Genomic DNA, 24724 nt, shown 5'->3' with positions numbered 1-24724 from the left:
CATCCTCGGGGGCTTTAATGGACATAATCCCCTTTGGGGTGTTGATATTGATGGGAGGGGTCATTTTATAGAGCATGTGCTCTCAGATTATATCCTTTCTCTCTTCAGTACTAGTTCTTATACTTAATTTCTTGTCAGTCTTTCACTGTTATTGATCTCTATCTGTTCCTCTTTACTCTTTTCTTGCTTTCTTGGGGTATTGACAGTGACCCACAGGGTGATGATAATTTTCCTGTTGTTTCGAGGAAAACTGGCCATGGTCGATGTCACCTGATCTATGTACCTCGCTGAAAGCTTGAACTGTATGCCATAGATAGATGACTGCATGGCAGCAGTGACTGGCTGTATTGTCTTGAAAGCTATTCAGTCTATTCCTAAAATATTGACATGTTTTTCATGCTATTCTCATCGAAGGTGAAGTCGTGACTGCCAAATCACATGGAAGGCTCAAAATTGAGCCTTGGCTACCTTTCATGGCTATCCCACACTGCAGTTCTTTTCAGAAGGCCCATGCTCAGCTAGAAAAAGCTAGAAGGAATCTTGGATTAAGTTCACAACCAACATCTCTTCTACCACTAGTTTCAGAATCATATGGGACAAGATTCTGAGGGTCAGTGGGCAGTATACTTCCCTACCCTGAATGCCAGGAAATTTATCATACCCAGAGCATTGCTGAGGCCCTAAGCAAAAGCCTTTCTTGTACATCTGGCACTTCTATGTTGTTCCCTACCTTCTTGGCCATCAAGCTTCCAGTACAGCAATTGCCTCTTTCCTTTCAGACTGACCATATCTATAATTATAATCAACCCTTTACACTTATGAAATGCAAGCTTGTTCTTCGTTGGTCTGGCAGTACATCAGTCATACCAGATGATATTCACTATGAGATGCTGCTCTGTTTCTCTCCTGCTTCTGTTGCTATTCTTTGATTGTTTTTAACTAGATCGATCAGAGAAACCTTTCTCAAGTGACAACAACTTGTTTCTATATTCTTTGACCTAGATAGGACTTATGATACTATGTAGAGGTATAGCATTTTGTGAGACCTCCACTCGTATGGATTGCATGGCTATTTAACTAGTTTCATCCAAAATTTTTTAATGGACCAGCTACTCAAAATCCATGTGGGCTCAACGCTTTCCATTTATTTTTCACAGACCTTGGAGACACTTAGGGTTGTGTCTTGAATGTAACATTTTTCATTATAAAGATTAATGTTATTGCTGCACAATGTCAGTCATTGAGCATGAACTTTATTGAGCAGCAGCTTCAAACTGCCCTCAGTTGTTTTTTGAAGTGGACCACAACAAACGATATTATTTTTTCTTTCTCTAAGACTGTTTGCCTGCACTTTTTCTGCCAATGGGATATTCATCCTAAACCTGAGTTCCATCTCAGTGATGTTGTTCTTCCCATGGTCCTTGAGTTCTTGGGACTTCATCTTTCATTGTAAGCTGGCCTTCATTCCACACATCAAGCAGCTAGTCAAGTGTACAAGGGCACTGAACATCCTCTGTGTCCTCTCTTTCCCTGGATAAGTGTTTTATGTTAAAGAGCTATTGTGCCCTCATTCAATCCAAACTGGACTATGGGTCTCTTGTCTGTGGCTTGGCCAGGACTTCAGCCTCGTATGTTTTGGACCCCTTCCACCATCTGGGGCTTTTTACACTTCTCTAGTTCAAAGTTTGTACACTGCATCTAATGAACCACCTCTTCACCTTTGATGCTTGCAAGTGTCTTTACTGTATGCTTCAAAACCTCAACTGTTACCACAGCATTTTCCCTGTGGTTGTGTTTTCTTTACTTAGTGGTTTATGCTTTTTCTATCGCATATATAGATTGAGGTCCTCTATTCAAGATTTGGTTCAGCTTTATTTGGCAGTCGTCTTGGAGTGAGCAACGTGATAACAAGCTTTTCCAGATCAAACTTTTTGATGCTCTTATTTCCATAAAGATCAGAAAGAGAAAGTGTCTTGGCAAGATTATGCATTGGGAACAACTTTTTAACTCGTTTCCTTTTATCTGGGCCTGATACACTAATGTGTGGCCTTTATAACAATCAAGTCACAATAACACATATTTTAGTGTTGTGCTGTCATTACTACTCTGAATGATGGCACCATATTAGACATTTTTTTTCCATTGTTTTACCACTGATGCTGGACCAGCATCATTGGTGATGGCGACACTATCCAACTTGTGTTTTTAAGGATGATTGGATTTTGTAATTGTATTTAAGCATTTTACCAACTCCTTGAAGTTTCTTTAGTTTTATCTTGATTAATTTTTACATTTAACTCTTATGTTAATTTTTTTACAGGTTTTGTGGTGCAAATAGCCCAGTTGCTTTGCACCAATAAATGTCAAACAACTGACCAACTTTAAAGCAGTTCTTTATTCTTGAACCATATAAAATTATGAAATGTTTTTAGATTTTTAACTCGGTAAATGGTTATAATTGAACAAAAGTTAGGGTATTAGAACTCTGTGTTCTCGTTTAATAATACTTTAATTAATTAATAATTAAGTGAATGTATTTTACTATTCACAGGTGATACTGGTAATTTTTCTAATGGTTAATGTTTTAACTGATATCTTTATCAAGGACAGTTTAGTATAGTCTGTATGTTATTACTATTGAATGCATATAAGTAGGGCATAAGTTACTATACAGTTGGTACTGAATTGTTAATATAGTTAGTATTACAAGTATATGGTTGGTACTCAAGAAAATATTATAAAAGCAGTTGACACCATTTTAATTCTTTGTATCAGAGTAAAATGTCAAACATTAAACTGTTATGGATGGAACAACTGTACAGCCATTTTTGCCAATTTAGTGTGGGTATTCTAACAACTGTTAGACATAAAAAGAACATATAACCAATATATTTGTAATTAGCAGTGTCATGTAATTTGTTTTTCTTCAAACTTATTAAAGTAGTTGTGTATATCTTCTTAGGATGGAGGGTCTTTGGACTTGGTGTTGAAAAAAGCTGGGAGAATACCAGAAGAGATCCTGGGGAAAGTGACTGTTGTTGTAAGTGTAATTGAAATTTTATTTTAGTATATGTTATGTCCTTTTTCAAACCCTTTTCCTAGAATTTTCTCCCATGACATAAAACTGTCTTATGTAATAAGTTCCTTACCAAAAGTCAAGTGACCCAGCATGGCCAGGTGGTTAAGGCACTTGACTCATAATTCAAGGGTCATGGGTTCGAATCCTTGTCACACCAAATGTGCTCGCCCTTTCAGCAATGAGGGCATTATAATGTGTAGTCAATCCCATTATTCAGTGGTAAAAGAGTATCTCAAGACTTGGCGGTGGGTGGTGATGACTCGCTGCCTTCCCTCTAGTCTTACACTGCTAAATTGGGGACGGCTAGCACAGATAGCCCTTGAGTAGCTTTGCGCGAAATTCAAAACAAATCAAACTTACCAAAATTCAAAATTTGACACCAGTATGTATGAAGTACTTATATAGTACTTAATTAAAACTACAAATGTTCCTTGAGGAAGGGAACACAGTGCAACTTGTATTTAAATGTACAGAAAACTTGAAATTATTTAAAGCTAATGATACTATAAAAAGAAGCTATTTTGAAACTCAAGAACAAAATTAATGACAGACATCTTGTTATATGTAGGTCAAAGTGTATATTTCACAACATTTCACAGAGTTTTAAAACTAATATTAATGTTTACAAACGTTGCATTAAAACTTAATTGACCAGTTAAATTTCATATTATGTAAGTTTTAATTTCTTGATTTTAAAAGAAAATGTTCTAATAAGGTCTCCAACTCACCTTGTATTGTGAAATATTTTTACTAAGATTTACCTATTCTCTTTGTTTTAATCTCTGATGAGCTCAAACTGACTTAACTTACTCATTACAGTATAGATATTTTAAAGTAAAGTATAGCTTGTATAGTGTTAAAACCTCTATTTACTGAGGTATAAGCTAGAAATTCAGATCCACTTGACTTGCTCAGGTATTGTTACCTCTCTCACATATGAGAAATAATGCTTTGAAATTTTCTGTTGCATCATTTATAACCAGTAGAAAGACGAATCCTTAATTTGTTCAATGTTTATCACAATACTAGTAATTATTTTGTTGAGTTAATATCAAGTATCTAACAGAATTATATTGAGGCACAAGTTGTGCTTCTTCATATAGTTTCTCTTTAACTGAAATAAGCAGTAGTTTACTAGTACTATATTACAGAAGTGTATGCTTAATTTTCAGTGGCAGGATAACAGCAAAAAGAAAGCCAAACATGAGCACTAAACTGGTTGTTTTCTCAGTACATTTGTTATCAAAGTATCTAAAATGTAAAAATTAGAAACTTATTAGGTTGAATAAAATTACATTAGGTAAGATAATGAAAAATAATAAAATTAATTTACAGGTTATAACTATGAGTAGTTTTTGTGTTACATCATTCACTAAGACATCTTGAACTATGTGTTCATAAAGGGGTTTATAACATATGTGATAGGATTACTAGTTAGACAAGGTTCAAAGGGCAGTAAAACTAATATTAAGTAGTAGCTGATAAGACTATTATGACCCTGAATCTGTTCAGGATAAAAACTTGTAGCAGTGTTTGTATGGGTTTTAAAAATTCTTGGAAAATTGAAGAATTGCCAGGGTGTAAAATGTTTTTGAGAAATGAAAGTTTTTACTTGTCAGTATTATAAATCAGTGTTTTCCATAGTTTGTTTATTTGGTGATTACATCATGTAATATTCAATAGTGACAGTCTTCCAAGTAACTCATTCATGTTTTCCTTTAGTGACGAGCACGCACTGCACATGTGCATGCATGAATAGCAACTTGAATTACTTGAGCAGTACAAGGTTGAATAAGGTTATTGACATCTGAGCCTTACCATTCAAGCAATTATATGCTCGCAATTCCTATGTTTCTCCATCATTATTTTTTATGCTTGTGTCAAATGTGTCAGGAAAATGAATATTTAACAGTGCAAGGCTTCTGAAAGATGAGTTAAAAGAATGACTAGATATGGATATACATCACCATGAAGGTAGTTGCAATGTGTGCCATTAAAAGTTAGACATTGGTAATATGGATGAATCTGTGTTGATAAGCCTAATGAAGGGATAAAAGCATGAAGCTAATATGTATCAAATAAATTGAACTTATCCAAAAGCTGCCATGCTGACCAGTTGCAGTTTCATATCCTCTGGATTTATACCGACACCAGACAGAACATCGATAGTTAGGCCTACTGTTAAGACAAATTAACATGATACTATAGTCTAGCAAGTAAGCAAACTTAAATTTAATATTAATTGATTTTAATATATTATACAGCTGATAAAATTGTACTGTTTTTTTGTCAGCTTTTAGATGACTCACTTCTGCTTCTTTATACAAGTTATTCATTACAGGCCAGATTGGATTAAATATTTCAAAAGAAAATGATAGGAAAGCTGAAGTTTAATTAGCCCTGAAGACTATTGATAGCTGACGTATTTACTAAAGATGTGAAAACATAACTGTTTGTAAAATGTTTCCACGTAGTAAAATCACATGCAAGTTTTCTTATGGAGGGAAAAAATGTGCACATATATCTTGTTCTGTATTAAAAGCTTGAAGAAAATACAGACATTGTGCTCTTGTACAATGAATCCTTAAATGGTGAAAACAAAAGGACCAACTCAATGCAATTGTTTGGTACATTGACTTTGAAAACTGTGATGACTCTAAAACTTGATTTTCCATTTCTCCGCCACACACAGTTAATATCTCTTAAGGCATTTCTCACAGATGACAAAGGAACTTAACTTTTAGATATCTTTTGCAAATAGGAATGGATGGTTCAAATGTTAACTGGTCATTCCATGAGAAATTAGAATCAGAGTTGAAAAACTAAAAATTCTAACCCATCTTTAATCAACGTTGGGTTTTGTTGTCTCCACACAGTCCATGAATCTCTTTACACTGTTTTTAGTGTTTTTGATTGGAATTTAGAAACAATACTTAAATCAATGTACTATCTCTTTGATAGATTGTTTAGGCAGAGTATTCCTGATGAAACTTTGTAGAATGGACAGCAGCTGCCTTTTGTGGAAACACAAGTGTAGAGGACAACATTTTGAAAGCTTTCTGCTTTTTGTCTTCAAGTCAGTGTGTGTAAGGTGTTGTCAGTGTTTTATAGTGTCCTGGTGGATTATGGAGAGTGTGTTATGATTGGTTCAATTATCACTGTTTCTGATTTTCTTCAGAAAATTTCTCCTCCAATCCAACCAATCATAATTCATTCTCCACAATCCACCAGGACACTATAAAAAACAACAAAACCTTACGATTAGCTCTGGCTTGCCAATCACATCTCCCATCTTCTTAGTACTTCTGTTACTGTGGCATTGTACACCATAGGAAGAGCATAGATAACTTTTGTTTGTCAACTTCACAACATTCATTGAGCCACAGCTTAAAACATGTGGCATTCTTTTTTAACTTGCTTGAAAACATATCTGGGAAATGGGCTAAGTTCTTCTTACAAGTGCCAAGTGAAAGCAACTTTCAAAATAAAGTTTGAGAAGAACATAGGTTGTCAGTAAAAATACTTGTCCATCAGTCATTACAGTTGTGCTTGGTAGGCTCATTAGGTATACATTGTTTGAATGAAAGTCTATTGTTTCCAACATTTGTTTGTCAATAGAAAGTTCCTTAGAAGGGCATGGAGAGCTAGTAGAGATATTGGTAGATATCAGTATCATCAATATTAGGTAAATCGTTAGTATTGTCATTGAGATGTAGGATGTGAGTGGTAGTTACAAATATTTCCATAGAAATTACTGAAGAAAACCATGGTAAATGATGTGAAGGACTGGCAAACCAGTAATCTGTGTGAAATGCTAAGCATGTTATACCAATAGAAATAGCAGTACCAATAAAGATAATTATATGTTATCAGGTCTAACATTGCTGTATTTTAGGATTTGTGATAGTAATGTTTAGGTGCTCCTTTTTGCTGGTATCCGTGTCTGTTTCTTCAACAATTTTGGTGACAGTGCTGACAGTAAAAACAAAAGAACAAAGTTGTAAATAATCTAAAGGAACCTGATACTTCTTCACTTTCAAACTGTCTCTTCCTTAACCTGAAAATGACCTAGGAAAAAAATGTTGTTCTCTCTTTATCAATAAAAGTGTTAATATCCTACCAGCAGTTCTGAAATACATTTTTATTTCAAGTGGTTTTTTGTCATCAAGAAGAACCTGCTTAACAATAAACAGACTCTCCTCACATGAAGTTCTTCAAAGCTCATCTTTCACGATCTACCATTTCCATACAGGCCAGAGGATTTTGTTGTGGCTTGGATTCAGCTTGTGTGGAAGTGGCTGTGGTGCTGGTTGTAGGATGACCGGTAACAGTATTTTATTGGTCGTGAGGAAAGTCTTCTTGTCATCAGTATGAGTCATGTAAGAATGAATCCAACAATGCTGTTGTTGTCTTCTTCTAAAGCAGAGGAGAAAGATTCTTCTTCAGAAGGTGAATCAAAGAAGAGCAAAAATGTAGAGACCTTTCTTCTGCTCGAGAGACTCATTCTGTTTGATATACATTTGAACTATTACACTTTTACTTAAAAGTTCTAAGAATACATACAATTACATTTTTACTGCTTGTCAAAAGCTAGACAGGCTAAACAAAATATATCTGTTGTTACAGAACATATGCATACATAGTGTAAACATACTGTTGAAAACAGTAATTGATATATTATTCATGATTCTTGGATGATAACACTCTAGTAGAACCAAATGTCTCAAAATATGGAACAGTGTTGTTATGTAAAGTGTTATGCATACATAGTGTAAACATACTGTTGAAAACAGTAATTAATATATTATTCATGATTCTTGGATGATAACACTCTAGTAGAAACAAATGTCTCAAAATATAGATGTTTTAGAGACTGAAAATCTAGTCCCCAGGTGATCAGGAACGTTGTGGTTCCTCTTCATCCCCTCACGTGATAGATTATTTAACTGTACTTGAAACTTTGCATGTATTTTTACTTGTTTAAGGTATGAAGTGCGATGGGACATTATAAAATTAACAGGTGAGAAAGAGCGAAACAAAGGTGGCACCGAAGAAGTGAGCCAGACAAGCAGATGTCATTGTAAATGTCAACATAAAACGATTCAATTCAGGGCTGGGGAATAGTGTTGCCTTGGCTTGGATCTAAAGATCCAATGCCTGAGATTTGGATATGGAGGGAAATGGGAGTGCCCCGAGAAAACCCACTTTCACAGGACAGGTGCCAAAATTTTTACATGTTGTGTTCCCGAATCTGAAAAAGAAATAAATATAAACACGAATTTACCTCATTTGTGATTATGGATTTTGTCGAGTGATTTGTAATTGTTGAAATATGTTATATGGTGAGATGTATTTTATACGTGCACTGGATAATTTACATAATAATGTAGTTTGTTTGTTTCTATGTTCTGCTTTTAAATAATATTTTTATGATATTTCTGTGAGCCTGTTTCTAAGAGTTGGTAGGTTACTGATTTTGTGTACATAGCTGACAGGTGTGCGTGATGGTAGTTGGTTTGCTGCTCTCAGTATTTTATTTTGTTGTACTTGGATTTTCTGTAGTGTGCTGTTAGACATATTATTTGTGACTTGACATCCGTATTCTATTAATGGACAGATGTAAGCCTTGTATATTTGGATGATAGTCTCTGGTGAGCAGTTTGAATGTTTGCTAGATATGATCATTAAATGTGAAATGCGTTTTTTGATGGATAGGTGTTTGTTGTTAACATGTTTTTTTCCGTGTTAATCTTGAGTCAAAAGTGATGCTAAGGAATGTGATGTGCTTGCTCGTGATGATAGGCATATTGCCAAGTGTTATGTTTACTTTTTCCAGAGTTTTTCTGTGTCTTTTAATTTCTAATAAAAAGTGATTGCTTGCATTTTTGTTGGATTTAAAACTACTCTCCACCTGTTGCTCCATCTCTTGACATTATTTAGTGTTTCTTGAATGCAATACATGGCCATTAGTGGGTTTCTAGAGATACTCCAGAGATTCTTACCAGTGCTCTAAGATCATCAACTTAATTACACTTCCAGCATTACAATAGTAACAATTAAGCCTATCCTTATAGCTACTTCTATACTCATGATAAACATTTCTCTGCCTATTACTGTTTTTTGCATTTAATTTTTCTTGGCCCTCACCACTGTCTAGTCCTAGCTCAAAGCTTCCCTTACAATGGAGTTAACAGCTTTAGAAAACAAGCCAGCCCCTACCTTATTTAGATGTAAGTCATCCATTCCAAAGTGTTCTCTTTCTTCCACTCTTAAGCCCAACCAGTCAATCTGCTCATCTGTACATACTAACCTAAGCCTAACACATAGCCCTAGTAACATACTTATAAGATTATCCCCACTGTTAATTCTGAGCAGTATTCCTGATAAAATTAAATTGTGGCCTTTTTCTTTAAATGCCTTTATCAACCCTCTGTACTTATGAATTAGCTCCTGTAATCTACCTTTTCCTGAATCATTAGCCCCCTACACACACCACAAAACTACATATCTCCTAGCTCCCTTTATTACATCTCCTGCTCTGTCAGTTATACCCTCCACCTGTATCCATGGGTGGCATAATCTGATTATTTTCTCCACAGACTATTCTATCCACGTACCTTGTCCAGGCATACACAGAGTCTCATGAACCTCCTTTACACATCGACCATTTGCAGCTGTCTTTACTATATGCTTCGAAACTTTGTTCCTCACCAGAGCATCCCACCTGGGGTTGTGTTTTCCTTCCTTGGTGGGCCATATTTTTTCAGAACAGATGATCTGCTGTTGCTCCTTTTGGCCTTCATATTCAGGTGCATTTGGGTGAATTGGGTCTGTCCTTGGATAATATTACTGTATCCATTGGTCAGCCCATCTCACCGTGGTTTATTACAGTCCCCAAATGTGACCTATCTTTAAGTCATTTGAGAAAAGCAGATACTCCTGATTGGAAGTACCATCTTTTATTTGCTGAAAATCTTTCAAACCATCTTTCCATTCTTATTTATATGGATGGTTCAAAATCACGTGACTGTGTGGGCTGTGCCATGGTTTGTTGTGGTTGGGTGGTTGCATGCAGAATCCCCTCTACAGCTTCTTTGTTCACTCATGAACTGTACACCATTTCTCTTGCCCTGGATCACATAGAAGCTAAGCAGTACTCAAATTGCTTTATTTATATTGACTCACTTAGTTCTTTACTGGCCTTGGAATCGCTTCATATTAGTTCGCACTCCATTCTCGCTGGTATTCAAAACTGACTGGTCCATTTCTCTTTACATCTACTTCTATCCAGTATTTTAATACCAGGCCACGTTGGCATTCGTGGGAACAGACTTTTCAACACCACAGCTGAATCTTTCTGCTTTGGCACTATCACTGCTGTGCCTGTTCCATACGTGGACTATGGTCCTGTGTTCATGGCAGTTGGCATTCAACTTGGAGTGAGCAACGTGAAGACAAGCTTTTCCAAATAAAACTCTCTATTGGACTTTGGCCATCTTGTTTCTATAACGATTGGATAGAGGAAGTTGTTCTAACTAGACTATGCATTGAATACAGTTTTTTAGCTCATTATTTTCTATTATCTGAAACTGATGCACCAATGTGTTGTCTGTGTAACACTCAGATCACAATGCGCCACATTTTACTTTCTTGCCATCGTTATGACTCTCAATGACGACACCATTTTAAACATGTTCTGTCCCAAAGTTTGTCCATAACGTTAGACAGTGTTATTCTTGATGGTGATACTGTCCACCTCGGAAATGTTTTTAGTTTTTTAAAGGCCTTTAATCTTTTTAATGTTATTGAAGCTTTTTTTTTATATATTAGACCCTTTGATAATGTGTTTCCCTTTTAAGAATCAAAGTACATCTAGTTTGATTTGAAATTCGAAAATGGCCATAACATCAAATAACTTGAAACCAGGACTGGAAAGGCCAATTTCAGGTGTCTAATGCTGTTGTTTGAACAACTCGTTAGTCATCCTGGCAAATTATAATAATTAACATTTTGCTACAAAAAGTCCTCTACACCTTGTATTACTGTATTACTCTTACCGCTGTAGACTAGATGTAAAAATTGGATTTAATGCAATTTATGTTTTTAATTCAAAAATTAAACTTTGTTTTGTTTTACCTTAATTTCCTTTTATGAATTTTACTAATTTTACTTTAACTTTTTACTGGATGTTTGGTGCAGATAGTCTTGTTGCTTTCTGTCATAAAACACCAATCCAACCAACCATATCATTCTCTGACACTTTTGTCTTCCTTCTCACCAGTCGTCCCTCATCTGCTCAAACCAAGGACTGAAATATGTTGTTCAATAGAATATGTTCATTATAACTAAATTCACTATTTTTTACTCTAAAGTGTATACTTTTAACTTCTTGAAAGTCATTGTTAGCTGTAGTTTTTATTGCATGTGAAAACCTATGTACCTACTGAAATCCTGCTATCATTTCCTATAGTATACACTTCTTTTTGTCTGTTGGCTGCACTTTAATTTTGATAGCTTCCAACTTACAAATTCTATGTGCAAATTGTACATCTTCATTGGTAGTTGGCCTCGCATGGCCAGGTGGGTTAAGGTGTTCGACTCGTAATCCGAGGGTCGTGGGTTCGAATTCCTGGTCACACCAGACATGCTTGCCATTTCAGCTGTGGGGGCATTATAATGTGGCAGTCAATCCCACTATTCGTTGGTAAAAGAGTAGCCCAAGAGTTGGCAGTGGGTGGTGATGACTAACTGCCTTCCCTCTAGTTTTACACTGCTAAATTAGTGACGGCTGGCGCAGATAGCCCTCCAGTAGCTTTGCGCAAAATTAAAACAAAACCCAACGAAAATCATTTCCATTAAAGTACATACCAGTTCCAAGTCCCCAAATAAAATAAACTCATTCACCCATTACTTGTAACAAACTGAGTGTGCTTAGCTCCTTCAGTAGCCTTAACCGGTTTATTTATACTTATAGCTTGAAAATACTTAATATCATTAGCCTGTCATTAACAATGTTGCTGTTAAGCCTAATGTTTATGAACCAGTATTGCTATCACAACTAAAGCAATAAAGTTTGTCTTTAATTATATAGAATTTAGAAAGAGAACTTTATTATTTATCAAAACTAACAATACAAGTAATGTTAATAATAATTATGTAATTATCCTGATTTTATAACTTACCTGTATCTATAACAGTTAACACTAAATTTAAAGTATTGGGGGTTGGTTAAAGTAAACAAGTTAACTCTTAAAACATTAACAGACAATAGATCAGCTTTTAGTTTGTATTTATTTAATAAAACAATATATTTACCCTGTTTTATGATTTATGTGTAAGTTGAAATATACACAAACTTAACATACAAAGTCCACTTAAACATTACAGTAAAATTTACACCACTGAATTCTAAGTTGAAACCTTTACTGTTTACCATGTAATTATTATTGTGTTATTTAACCCTTATTACTACAAATTATAATATAAATATTAAATAACTTTCAGATATCTGTAAGAAATTAACTTTTCCACAACCTGTCTCTTCAGTTGTGCCCTCTTTCTGTGTGGTAAAACTTGATTTTACTCACTACATTACCTATTGAAATGTGGGACAGGTAATGAGCATGTGGTATGAGCAAGGTTTGATCTTACTAACCACAGTTTTAATTAAAACATGGGAAGGTGACAGATTAGGAAATCCATGCTTGAAATATTATCTTTCTGTATATAAATTAGTGCTAAACCTCTGACAATATATATTTTGAAATGAGTCACCTTGTTAATTCTGTGTAGATAAGGTGGAAAGCTGTAGTTATAAATGTTGATTATTAGTCACTAGCTTTGTGCTGAAAATTTAAAAAATATATTAAATAATTCTTAAAATTTGAGAAATATTCAGTAATAACAAACAACTTTTCTGCATTTTTTTTCTTATAAATATGTGACAACCTTAAAAATTAAGTTTAAAAATGCACTGTGAAAACTCTGATGAAACACACTGAAACGTGCATATCATAGGGATAAGAAACCCAGTGAAACTGGGTACCCATAATGATTTCTATTACGGATATTAAAACAAAAGCAGGACAAATATTTAAACTTATCTAACTTTTGTATTCTCAGATCAGTTCTACAAATATGATAACAAAGTATAGCTGAGGACAGGATCGAGAGATTTCTCTTCATTAGCTTCATTCAAATTTACAACTAAAGATTTTAATTCATATTTGATTTCCTCAATTAATCAATGATGAACAAGTTTACTTTCAAAGTGCTCCAATATGTAATTATAAATCAATTAAAATTTGCTTCTTTTAAAATGGAAGTTTTATTAAGGTTATTCAGGTTTTGGTGTTTACAAACATATAGACATACAACCCTTGTACATGTAGTTTTGTCTGTTTTTATCCTAAGTTTATTAATTTTTAGTTTTTCTACTTTTTAATGGGCAACATTTTGGGATTTTCTAACAATAATTAGTTTTACATTTATCTGAAGATATTATTTTCAGTATTCTGAGAAGAAAGTTAAAGTTATTCTAAATGCATTTCTTTAGAAATTTTTGTAAATATGTAGTATGTTAAATAATAAGCTAGAAAGAATTCCCTATTTGTTTTGAATATTAAACAACCAATTATTGTGTGATCTCAACAGGTTCTCAAAGGATTAAACTACTTGAGAGAAAATCATCAAATAATGCATAGAGGTAAAACATACAAATTTTGCGTGTTTCTGACTAGAAATACATATCATTATTAGAGAACTAAAGATTACTTGGATTTCATTTAGTTTTCACTTTGATAAAGTGATGATTGATTTTTGTTTTAACTGTAAAATTAATATCTATATCCTTACACTTGCTTTATTTTATAAATTCACAAATGATACATGAAAGCATTTAAGTAATTAATAACTTGGATATAATATTATTATATCATGTACTTGTATGTAGTAACCAGGATTTTATTTAGAAAGAATTTATTATACACTGTATATACATAGAGTAACTTTCAGCTTAGCCTTGTGCAATAAATTATGTTGTGGTTTATTCAGAATTGGAATCTTCATTTTTTTTCTGCTTTCTAAAAGTTTACATTCAATATTAAGTTTAAGTATTTAAATTATTAATTTTATTTAAAAGCTTATGCAGTAGTTAGCCATGACATTAATACTACGTGGTTTACTTTTAATAATTGTGGGTCTCATTATAATATGTGTTCTAAATAAATAATATTAACCAACTGTATTTTTTGCTGTATTGTCTTCTTGTATCATGATTAAAGACAGGTTTTGAAAATAGTAGTATTGCCAAAAATAATTAATATATCTTTATTGCCTGCAGGTTCTTTTGAAAGTTAGAGTTAACTCTAGCCTAAAAAAATCCAATATGAGGAGTATAGGATATCTGTATTATTAAGGTAAGAACGTTTAGTAAAATTATACAGTGTAGTAGAGTTGCTTTTGATTTTTATTGTAGATGTGAAGCCATCAAATATTTTAGTGAACTCTAGGGGAGAGATTAAGATCTGTGACTTTGGTGTCAGTGGGCAGCTTATTGATTCGATGGCCAATTCCTTCGTGGGGACTAGATCGTACATGTCGGTAAGAATATTGATTTAATGGCCAATTCCTTCGTAGGCACTAGATCGTACATGTTGGTAAGAACATTGATTTAATAGCCAATTCCTTCGTAGGGACTAGATCGTACATGTCTGTAAGAATATTGATTCATTAGCCAATTCCTTTTTGGAGACTAGATCATACACGTCTGTAAGAATATTGATTCATTAGCTAGTTCCTTTGTGAAGACTAGATCATACATGTCTGTAAGAATATTGATTCATTAGCCAATTCCTTTGTGGAGACAAGATCATACATGTCTGTAAGAATATTGATTCATTAGCCAATTCCTTTGTAGAGACCAGATCATACATGTCTGTAAGAATATTGATTCATTAGCCAATTCCTTTGTGAAGGCTAGATCATACATGTCTGTAAGAATATTGATTCATTAGCCAATTCCTTTGTGGAGACTAGATCATACATGTCGGTAAGAATATTGATTCATTAACCAATTCCATTCTGGAGACTAGATCATACATGTTGGTAAGAATATTGATTCATTAGCTAGTTCCTTTGTGAAGACTAGATCATACATGTTGGTAAGAATATTGATTCATTAGCTAGTTCCTTTGTGAAGACTAGATCATACATGTCTGTAAGAATATTGATTCATTAGCCAATTCCTTTGTGGAGACTAGATCATACATGTTGATAAGAATATTGATTCATTAGCCAATTCCTTTGTGGAGAGCAGATCATACATGTTGGTAAGAATATTGATTCATTAGCCAATTCCTTTGTGGAGACTAGATCATACATGTCGGTAAGAATATTGATTCATTAGTCAATTTCTTTGTGGATACTAGATCATACATGTCTGTAAGAATATTTATTCATTAGCTAGTTCCTTTGTGGAGACTAGATCATACATGTCTGTAAGAATATTGATTCATTAGCCAATTCCTTTGTGGAGACTAGATCATACATGTCTGTAAGAAAATTGATTCATTAGCTAGTTCCTTTGTCGAAACTAGATCATACATGTCGGTAAGAATATTTATTCATTAGCTAGTTCCTTTGTGGAGACTAGATCATACATGTCTGTAAGAATATTGATTCATTAGCCAATTCCTTTGTGGAGACTAGATCATACATGTCTGTAAGAAAATTGATTCATTAGCTAGTTCCTTTGTCGAGACTAGATCATACATGTCGGTAAGAATATTGATTCATTAGCCAATTCCTTTGTGGAGACTAGATCATACATGTCTGTAAGAATATTGATTCATTAGCCAATTCCTTTGTGGAGACTAGATCATACATGTCTGTAAGAAAATTGATTCATTAGCTAGTTCCTTTGTCGAGACTAGATCGTACATGTCGATAAGAATATTGATTCATTAGCCAATTCCTTTGTGGAGACTAGATATAATACATGTCTGTAAGAATATTGATTCATCAGCTAGTTCCTTTGTGGAGACTAGATCATACATATCTGTAAGAATATTGATTCATTAGCTAGTTCCTTTATGGAGACTAGATCATACATGTCTGTAAGAATATTGATTCATTAGCCAATTCCTTTGTGAAGACTAGATCATACATGTCTGTAAGAATATTGATTCATTAGCTAGTTCCTTTGTGGAGACTAGATCATACATGTCTGTAAGAATATTGATTCATTAGCCAATTCCTTTGTGGAGACTAGATATAATACATGTCTGTAAGAATATTGATTTAAAAAGTTTGAATTGCTGTTTTTATTTTTTTCACTGAAGATGAGAGTGAAATACATTTATTAATAAATTACTTCTAAAAATTTGATATAGTTCTTCATCCATTAAACGGCAGTTACCATGAATTGATGATTTCATGCTTTGTGCTCAGTACATCTTATATCGATTGATGATACAGGCTAAAAACATGAGTTTGCAACTCCCACATACTATAGTGATCGTACCCACTCAAAGCATTATGTCTGAATCATTTCCTCACTGGAGAAGAAGAGGATGGAAGGGTGCATCAGCTGAGGGAATGAAGCAAAGAAGTTTTCATTAAAAGATGAAATTGATGTATTAGCATGTGGTAATTATTCCAATGAAGATGAAAACTTTTCAGATATTTCATCATCATTAGATACAATTGTTTCAAATCTGAATGTGATTTAGACAGTGAACAAGAATCCATTGGTTCCCAAAGGGTAAGGTGTCACGATTTTGATCTATTTATTCATTCTTTTGATAGTAGAAATGCTGGACTCAGTTAAATTTAGGCTCACAGATGAATTTGAAGAATATGAATGTTTTATTGATATATTTGATCACAATTTAATGAGTCGTATTGTGTGAGAAATAAACGGATATTATAGGTTTTGTAAAGCCTTGAATTCCAAAGAAAGTGAAAGTAACATTCCCTCTACTTCACAAAGTAAGAAACGGGAAGATACAACTATTGAAGAAATGTACATTTGTTTAGGTGTGGTGTTACTTATGCCACACGTTGGCTGATTATTAGAAGAATGATCCCCTTATAGGAACTCCAATATTTCCAAAATACATTACTCAAGATCAGATCTAGGAGATTTTTAGGTGTTTGTACTTTGCAAGCAATGAAGAACTGAATGCAAATGATCGATTATAGAAAATTTGAGAAGTGTTTACGATGGTAAAGAATAAAGGGAAGGTATCTTTTTCTCAATTTCAAAAAGTAGTTATCATTGAATCTTTATTTATTTTCAACGGTCATGTTGTTTTTAAGCAATCCAAGCAAATGCCACAGATTTGGAGTAAAGACATCTGTGTTATGTGATTCTAAGACAGGAATTATAATAGATATGATTATCTATTGTGCAAGTGATGTAGATGTCTCCAAAGATCCCTGATTAGGATTTTTAAGATCAGTTGTCAAGCAACTTGGAGAAGGTCATATATTATGTACTGATAATTATTATGCAAGTCCAGAATTTAGCAACTTTCTTTCTGAAAATAAGACTTTTTTTTGTGGAACATTTAGAACTAAGCAGAAGGACATGCCTAAATTTGCACTGCTGAAGAAAGAAGATGTTGAGACCAAGAAGCAAAGGAATATTTTAGCACTTCGATGGAAAGACAAACATCAGTACATAAAGGTGAAATACAGTGGAAAGAATGATTACAAAACTAAATAATCAAACCTGATATGGTTTTAGATTATACTATCAGTAGTTGAAAAAAGTGACATTAAATTGGACAAATTATTGCCTTCCTAAATGTGTGAAGTGATACAAGAATCTTATTTTCCACCTAACTGATATCTCAGTTTTGAATCTTTATAAACATGTATCTAGTAAAAACTGGCAAGAAGCCATCACTGAAGAAACTTACCAATTATGGAAAGGTGACATTTCTCATTAAGACATAGCCTTACTGCTCCTAATAGACTTGTTGGAAAAGAAGCATTTTCTCAGCACTATTTCATAAAGCATTCCATCCTCAGGAGCTAGAAAAACCAGACAAAGACAGTGTCAGGTATGTATGTATACAAGTAGAAAATAAAAGAAGCCAAGGATGGTGTAAAAAATGTGGAATAAGTAACACTGTGTATTGGAGAATGTTTTCATGATGTTCATACCCTAAACAAACATTTGAAATAAGTGTTTTATTATGCTTTTCATTTTCTTTCATATTTTGTTCAAAATTCATAACAAAAATGCTAGAGGTTATGGTTAAGAAATTTTTTTACATCTGTGGTGAGCTGCTACCTATGACATTCCTGCTGTTTAAGACATAGGTATTGTATAAGTGTGTAGAAATCGAACTAGAAACAATTAATCAATATAATTAAGTGGCAATTACACTAATTAATGTTTTGTAAACTTGTTTGAACAAAATTATGAAAATAATCAACCACTCAAAATTATTGATCAGATTGTTACTGATTTTGATACAAAAAAAAATGTAAAAGTTGAGACTGTCTATGATCCGATTCATAGTGAGATGGAGACATATTTGGTTCAGGAGTGTTCTTAATGGGGTTCTGAGGCTGCTTATGCTGATAAACTAGGGAAACTGGACTTGATTTCTTTAGAGCCTTCATTTATTATATTGGTTTCTCTTGAGGTCAATTTGGATCAGCCACCTCCAGCTCCTTTTATTCAGTTGGTCACACAGGTATATGATTTTCTATGGTTTTCCCCACTTGCTTTAGAGTATATACCTTCCTTGACCCTTCGGTGTGGATTCCTGTACGTTGCGAGGGGACCTCCCAGAGAAGGTTCTGTTCTTTCAATTTACCTCATCTTGGATCTAAACATCCACCCATGTGTTTCCATGCATGGTGAACTGTGACAGAGAGGATCCTGGTTGGTTGAGGGGTCCAATCCTAATGCACCACATCTCAACACATTGAATTCCTTTTACATTCAAAGGTGATAAGGAATATACCTATTGAGGTTATGCTTCATGCTACTTTGAATTCATCATGATGAGTTATTGTTGAGAGGGATTTGAAGAACATCCTGTGTCAGAGATTCTCACTGGTTTCTCTACTCAAGGAGTTTCTGCAGTGAGGCATATCTCTACTCCCAAAAATGGAATTATGATACCGACTAATGTCCTCATTTTAACATTTACATCACTGCATCTACTTGCCACCATCAAGGTAGGTTATCTTAATTGCATGGTATGGTCATACATTCCAAACCCTCTAAGATGTTTCCAGTGCAAGAGGTTGGATCACTCAAAAACATCATGTTATAGTTCTTTGACATATGCTCATTGTAGTGGCAAAGACCATGATGCCTGTGAGTGTTAAACAGACTCTCATTGCATCAACTGCAATGGTTCTCACCCGTCCTACTTTTGTTCTTGCCCTAAATGGTTGGAAAAAAAAGAGGTGCAGCATTTGAAGACAATTCAAAACATTACTTACCCTGATTACTTGTCCATTTTTATTAAAAATGTTTTAATGGAAGGTGATTCCAAGTTTGTGTGGGTTCGACATTTTTCTGTTCTTTTCTACAGGAACTTGGAGTCCCTCAGGGCTGTATTTTGATTGTCACACTTTTCTATATAAAAATTAATGCCATCAGTCAGAAGTACCACAAATTATGCAGCTTTACACATTAATGCATTTCATGATTTGGTTAAACCTAATGTTGTGCCTCCATGGCATCAAAGTTTTGCATTCAACAAATAGCCAGTCAGAAGTACCACAAATCATGCAGCTCTATACATTAATGTATTTAATGATGTGGTTAAAGCTGATGATGTGGCTCCATGAGTAATGTCCAAAAATTTAACAGAGAAAGTGCATCATCATTTCTCTTTTAGTAGAAGGCTTTAATAACTAAAATATGTAGTGGGACATGTATAAAAAAGTTCAGACAAATAAAAGAAACTAACTCAACTCTAATTATTCAGATCATTAATCAAATAAACCCTTATGAAAATGGGTGTGTCTGAGGAGCACATTAGCCATATAATGCTTTATGAGTTTAAAAAAGGCAATAGTGCAGCTGAAACTATGGGAAACATTCAAGATGTTTATGATGTGGAGTCTCTCAATGAAAGAAAATGTTGAAGGTGGTTTCAGAAGTTCAGATCAGGTTGAATACAGTTTAAGTGATGTGCCATATTCAGGTCATCCTGTTGAGTGTAATGATGACTTACTGCTGGCTGCACTTGATGAAGATTGTGTTTTAATAGTTGAAGAACTAGCACAGAAGTTTAATTCAACCCATTCAACAGTTCATCATCATCTACAACAGCTTGGAAAGGTGTCACAACTTGGAAAATGGGTTTCCCATGATTTGACAGAAGCCAACCTTAGAGTAAGAGTGGACATTTGTACTTCTCTGCACTTTCATGAATGTAACTCATCTTTTTTGAACAGGTTAGTGACTGGAGATGAAAAATGGATATATTATAAAACTGTTAAGAACTGCAGACAATGGCTCAGTGGAGGTAAACTGGCTAAAGCACAGTCCAAAATAGACCTCTATCCTAGGAAATACTTAAGCGTTTGGTAGGATATTGTTGGTGTGATCCACTTTGAGTTACTGCCACCCAATGTAACAATTACATCAGACTTTTATTGTCAACAGTTAGAGCACTTGAATGTTGCACTGAAAGAAAAGAGGCCTGCCTAGATTAATCATAAAGGTGTTTTTTTACACCAGGATAATGCACGGCCCCATACGGCAAGGATCACATCTGCAAAGATTGAAGAGCTAGACATGGAAAAAATTCCACATTCCTTCTTATTCTCCAGACCTCGCCCCATCTGATTATCATCTGTTCTGAAGTTTGCAGAACTATCTTGATGGGTAAGAGCTTGGAACACATGAAGATGTCAAAACTACCCTCTCTATATTCTTTTTATCCAAATCCCAATAATTTTATAGATGTGACATTCATAAGCTTGTGAATCGTTGGCAGGAAGTAATTAATAATAATGGAACATACATTATTGATTAAATAACATTAAAAGTGTTTGGAATCCTTTTTCTTTTTCTGAATATAAAATTGGACATTACTTAAGGGATGACCTGAAAAAACAGATGTTTAGTATTGCTTACCTGGTTTCTTTTGCAAAAAAACAATGTTTTATTAGTAATTAGTAACTACTCATCATTAGTTAGGTTATAAAATGAAAGTATGAATTTAATAACACACATTCAGAGTTTTAAAATTTTAACTGGAGAATAAATATTTTTCTTGTAATTCATTTCTGGCCTATTTATCAAATGGGTGTCTATATTTCATGAATTTTGGAAAATAGTGTGCTTTTATTGATGTCAGTTTATTCAACAAAACTTACATAATTCTTATAGAATGAAAATATAATTGTCAGAAAAGATTAGACTATCATACACATATAGAAGCAACATATAGAACTAGAATTTTTAGTCAAGATTGGTCATCAGAAAACAATGGCTAGGACAGAAGAGAAATATCTTAATACTGATAAGTACCTGACTTAGCACTCTCATTGTAGGTTATTTAGTCAGTAGTGTGACATTAAAGATGCACTTGATAAGCCAAGACTATGCTGGTGGTGGTTAACTATGCAACCAGAATAGCATGATTTGGATATTGTACATATACAGCTAATGTTTTTATGATACATCTTGTCTGTTTACAAAATTGAAAGTTGTGTGTTTATTAAAGCTGGGTAAAACAATGATGATTGTTATAGGTTATTGCATTTATTATTCAGACTTGCAAATTTAAACTTCCTGAAAGTTGCTTTCAATTCAATAACAGACTTTCCATATTTCAGCTACACAGACTTTGAAAACAATATTCATTTCTTTCTATTGTATAAGGATTTTTTTATAAATCAAGAAGAAAAAGCTTACTTAGATCCAATTATTATTTCTGTTATGACGATGAATGTTTACAACAAACCAAATGAAAGGGAAGAACATGAATGTGAATCATCCTGTTTTTTATGAAATCTGTCATTTAGTCTTGAAACTAGGTATTGTGGTCTTTTTTTCTATGTATTGCATTACAGCATTTCATTAAAAATATGTGGGTAATAGAGAAAAATAGATAACATTTTGTGACTCAGTGTACAGGAATTACTGCAGAATGTGTAAATATTTTGAGATGATGAAACCATTGCAGACCTGTGTTATTTGAATAATTAAAACCTTACTCAATGGTAAGTTTCTACATCACTTAAAAATAATTTGCTTATTAAAATCAGTTAAAAGAGTAAGAGGAGTGTTTTCAAAGGTTGAGGTGTTATAGTTATTTTAGTGTTTTCAAAGGTTGAGGTGTTATAGTTATTTTAGTGTTTTCAAAGGTTGAGGTAACATAGTTATTTTAGTGTTTTCAAAGGTTGAGGTAAGTTTTTTTTAGTGTTTTTAAAGTGACTGTAACAATAGTTTTTTTAAATTAAATAATACATAGGTTTCAGTTTCCTCTTTGTCCACAGGTATCAGAAGGTGTTTTCCTTTTAATTAAATTCTAGAGAATCATAGTTTTGCTGTTTTGATATATCATTTTCTGCTTGTATAGGAATATGTTGTTAGACCATTGCTTGGATAGAGTAGTTAAAAAGCACAGTATTTGGATATACTTTGTATTACCTTTTGGTCAAAAGTATGGAACTTATCAATGCTTGGTAGAAGAACTGGACTTGCTTGTGTCTTTTGAAAGATGTGATTACCGAGTACTTTACAATTTTGTTTTACTGTTACCAAGTGTTTTAATACCCACTTTTGTCATCAGTCCAACCTGTGCTTTAAAAAATGGAACTGAAAGTTACGAAGCAATCTGTTTTTAAGTAACAACTACTTGGCCTGATAACAAGGCAAGTGTTGATGTGTATTATTGTTAAGTTAATCAATAATCAAAATATTAGTAAATTACATAAAACTTGCAATAAATCAAATAATTTGCATTGCTGACTATGTAATATTACTTTACACTTAAAATAGTTTGAATATTCAACAGTTATAAAGTAAACATTGTGGACTATGGGAAGTGTGTATACAAGTCAGTAGTTTTATTAGGCTTAACTGTAATCCACATTATCATTTATAGCCTGAGAGATTACAAGGAACTCAGTACACAGTTCAGTCTGATATCTGGAGTTTGGGACTTTCACTGGTGGAGATGGCCATTGGTCGTTATCCAATTCCTCCACCTGACCCAAAAGAACTGGCAGCTATATTTGGATCCAAGTATTCCCTAACTGAAGGACAATCTCCGTCACCAAAAAACAGACCAGGTTAGTTGGTTTACCATGAACGTTCAAAGATAGAATTGATATATTTATCTCTAATGTTAGTTTAATAACAATCACGAGTGAGTGACTGAGTGATGTGTTGTATGTCCTACAGTTCAAGGTCAAAGGAGTTAGTGACAATTCTCATTGCTGTCCCATCAGATAAATACAGATATCAAAGTTTTTCATTTTATTTTTTCTAACCTACATAATCATAAAACTGGAAAATGAAAAGTTTTACCAAAAATTAATCAAGGGATAAATATTGTAATGGTATAATAAAATAGTGCAAAATTAATAGGATTTTTTTGTAATTCTATTCACACAAATACATCATAGGGTTTCTTTTTTAACCAAAAGTGTCAGGTTATATGTCTGCACTGTCTAAAGGTAACTACTATACTTGGGTCTATAAACATTAATAAGTTACTATTGTACTTGTTTGTATATACAGTAATAGGTTACTTCTGTACTTGTGTGTATAAACAGTAATAGGTTACTTCTGTACTTGTTTCTATAAAAAATAATAGAACACTTCTAAACTTGTGTGTGTATATGTACGTGTATAAATGAATAGACTATATCTGTACTTGTGTTTATTGAAATTAATTTGAAACCCAGACACTTAATAACCAACCAATGTTTTTGAATCTAAATTAGATTGTTTTGTTAATTTTATGGCTTATAATGAAATAAAGCTTACAATTTAACATGGCTATATCTGTGACATTATGTGATGTGTTGACCTGAAAGCTAGGTTCCACACATTCTTGTTAAGTGTACAGTCACATACCTCAGCATGGCCAGGTGGTTAAGACACTTGACTTGCAATCTGAAGATTATGAGCTCAAATCTCCATCCCACCAAACATGCTCATCCTTTCAGCTGTTGGGGTGTTATAATGTGAGGGTCAATTCCACTGTTTGTTGGTAAAAGATTAGTTCAAGAGTTGGAGATAGGTGGTGATATCTAACTGCCTTCCCTCTAATCTTACACTGCTAAAATTAGAGATGGCTAGCACAGATAGCTACTGTGTAGCCTTGCATGAAATTCAAAACAAACTAACTCTGGACCCATGCTCTGTGTTAATCTATATTCTTGAAAGAAAATATCACACAAATATCATACACTAATTTCACCTAATATAATGGTGCAGGTTGTTTAATTTTGTGCAAAATTCAGAGTAAATCAAATATAAGTATACAACATATATCTTACTTTGTCTTATAAAAACAATTACACTTGTACATCATACAGAGTAAATTAAATATAAGTATACAACATATATCTTACTTTGTCTTACTTATAAAAACAATTACACTTGTACATCATACAGAGTAAATTAAATATAAGTATACAACATAT

The 24724-nt window shown here is 33.6% G+C and overlaps 1 protein-coding gene across 3 annotated transcripts in view; it reads left to right on the top strand.

Moving 5' to 3' along the window:
- Window positions 1-24724, top strand: part of LOC143249937 (dual specificity mitogen-activated protein kinase kinase 1-like) — a 77842-nt gene that overhangs the window by 39580 nt on the left and 13538 nt on the right. For all 3 annotated transcript variants that reach the window (XM_076500552.1, XM_076500553.1, XM_076500556.1), the window contains 4 exons: window positions 2963-3040; window positions 13733-13784; window positions 14556-14680; window positions 23176-23362. In XM_076500552.1, coding sequence (XP_076356667.1) covers window positions 2963-3040; window positions 13733-13784; window positions 14556-14680; window positions 23176-23362 — 442 coding nt within the window. The remainder of the gene's footprint in view (window positions 1-2962; window positions 3041-13732; window positions 13785-14555; window positions 14681-23175; window positions 23363-24724) is intronic.

Source organism: Tachypleus tridentatus, chromosome 4 (assembly GCF_004210375.1).
Source record: "Tachypleus tridentatus isolate NWPU-2018 chromosome 4, ASM421037v1, whole genome shotgun sequence".
In the NCBI taxonomy this organism is placed as follows: domain Eukaryota; kingdom Metazoa; phylum Arthropoda; class Merostomata; order Xiphosura; family Limulidae; genus Tachypleus; species Tachypleus tridentatus.
This window is presented reverse-complemented; position numbering and strand designations above follow the sequence as displayed.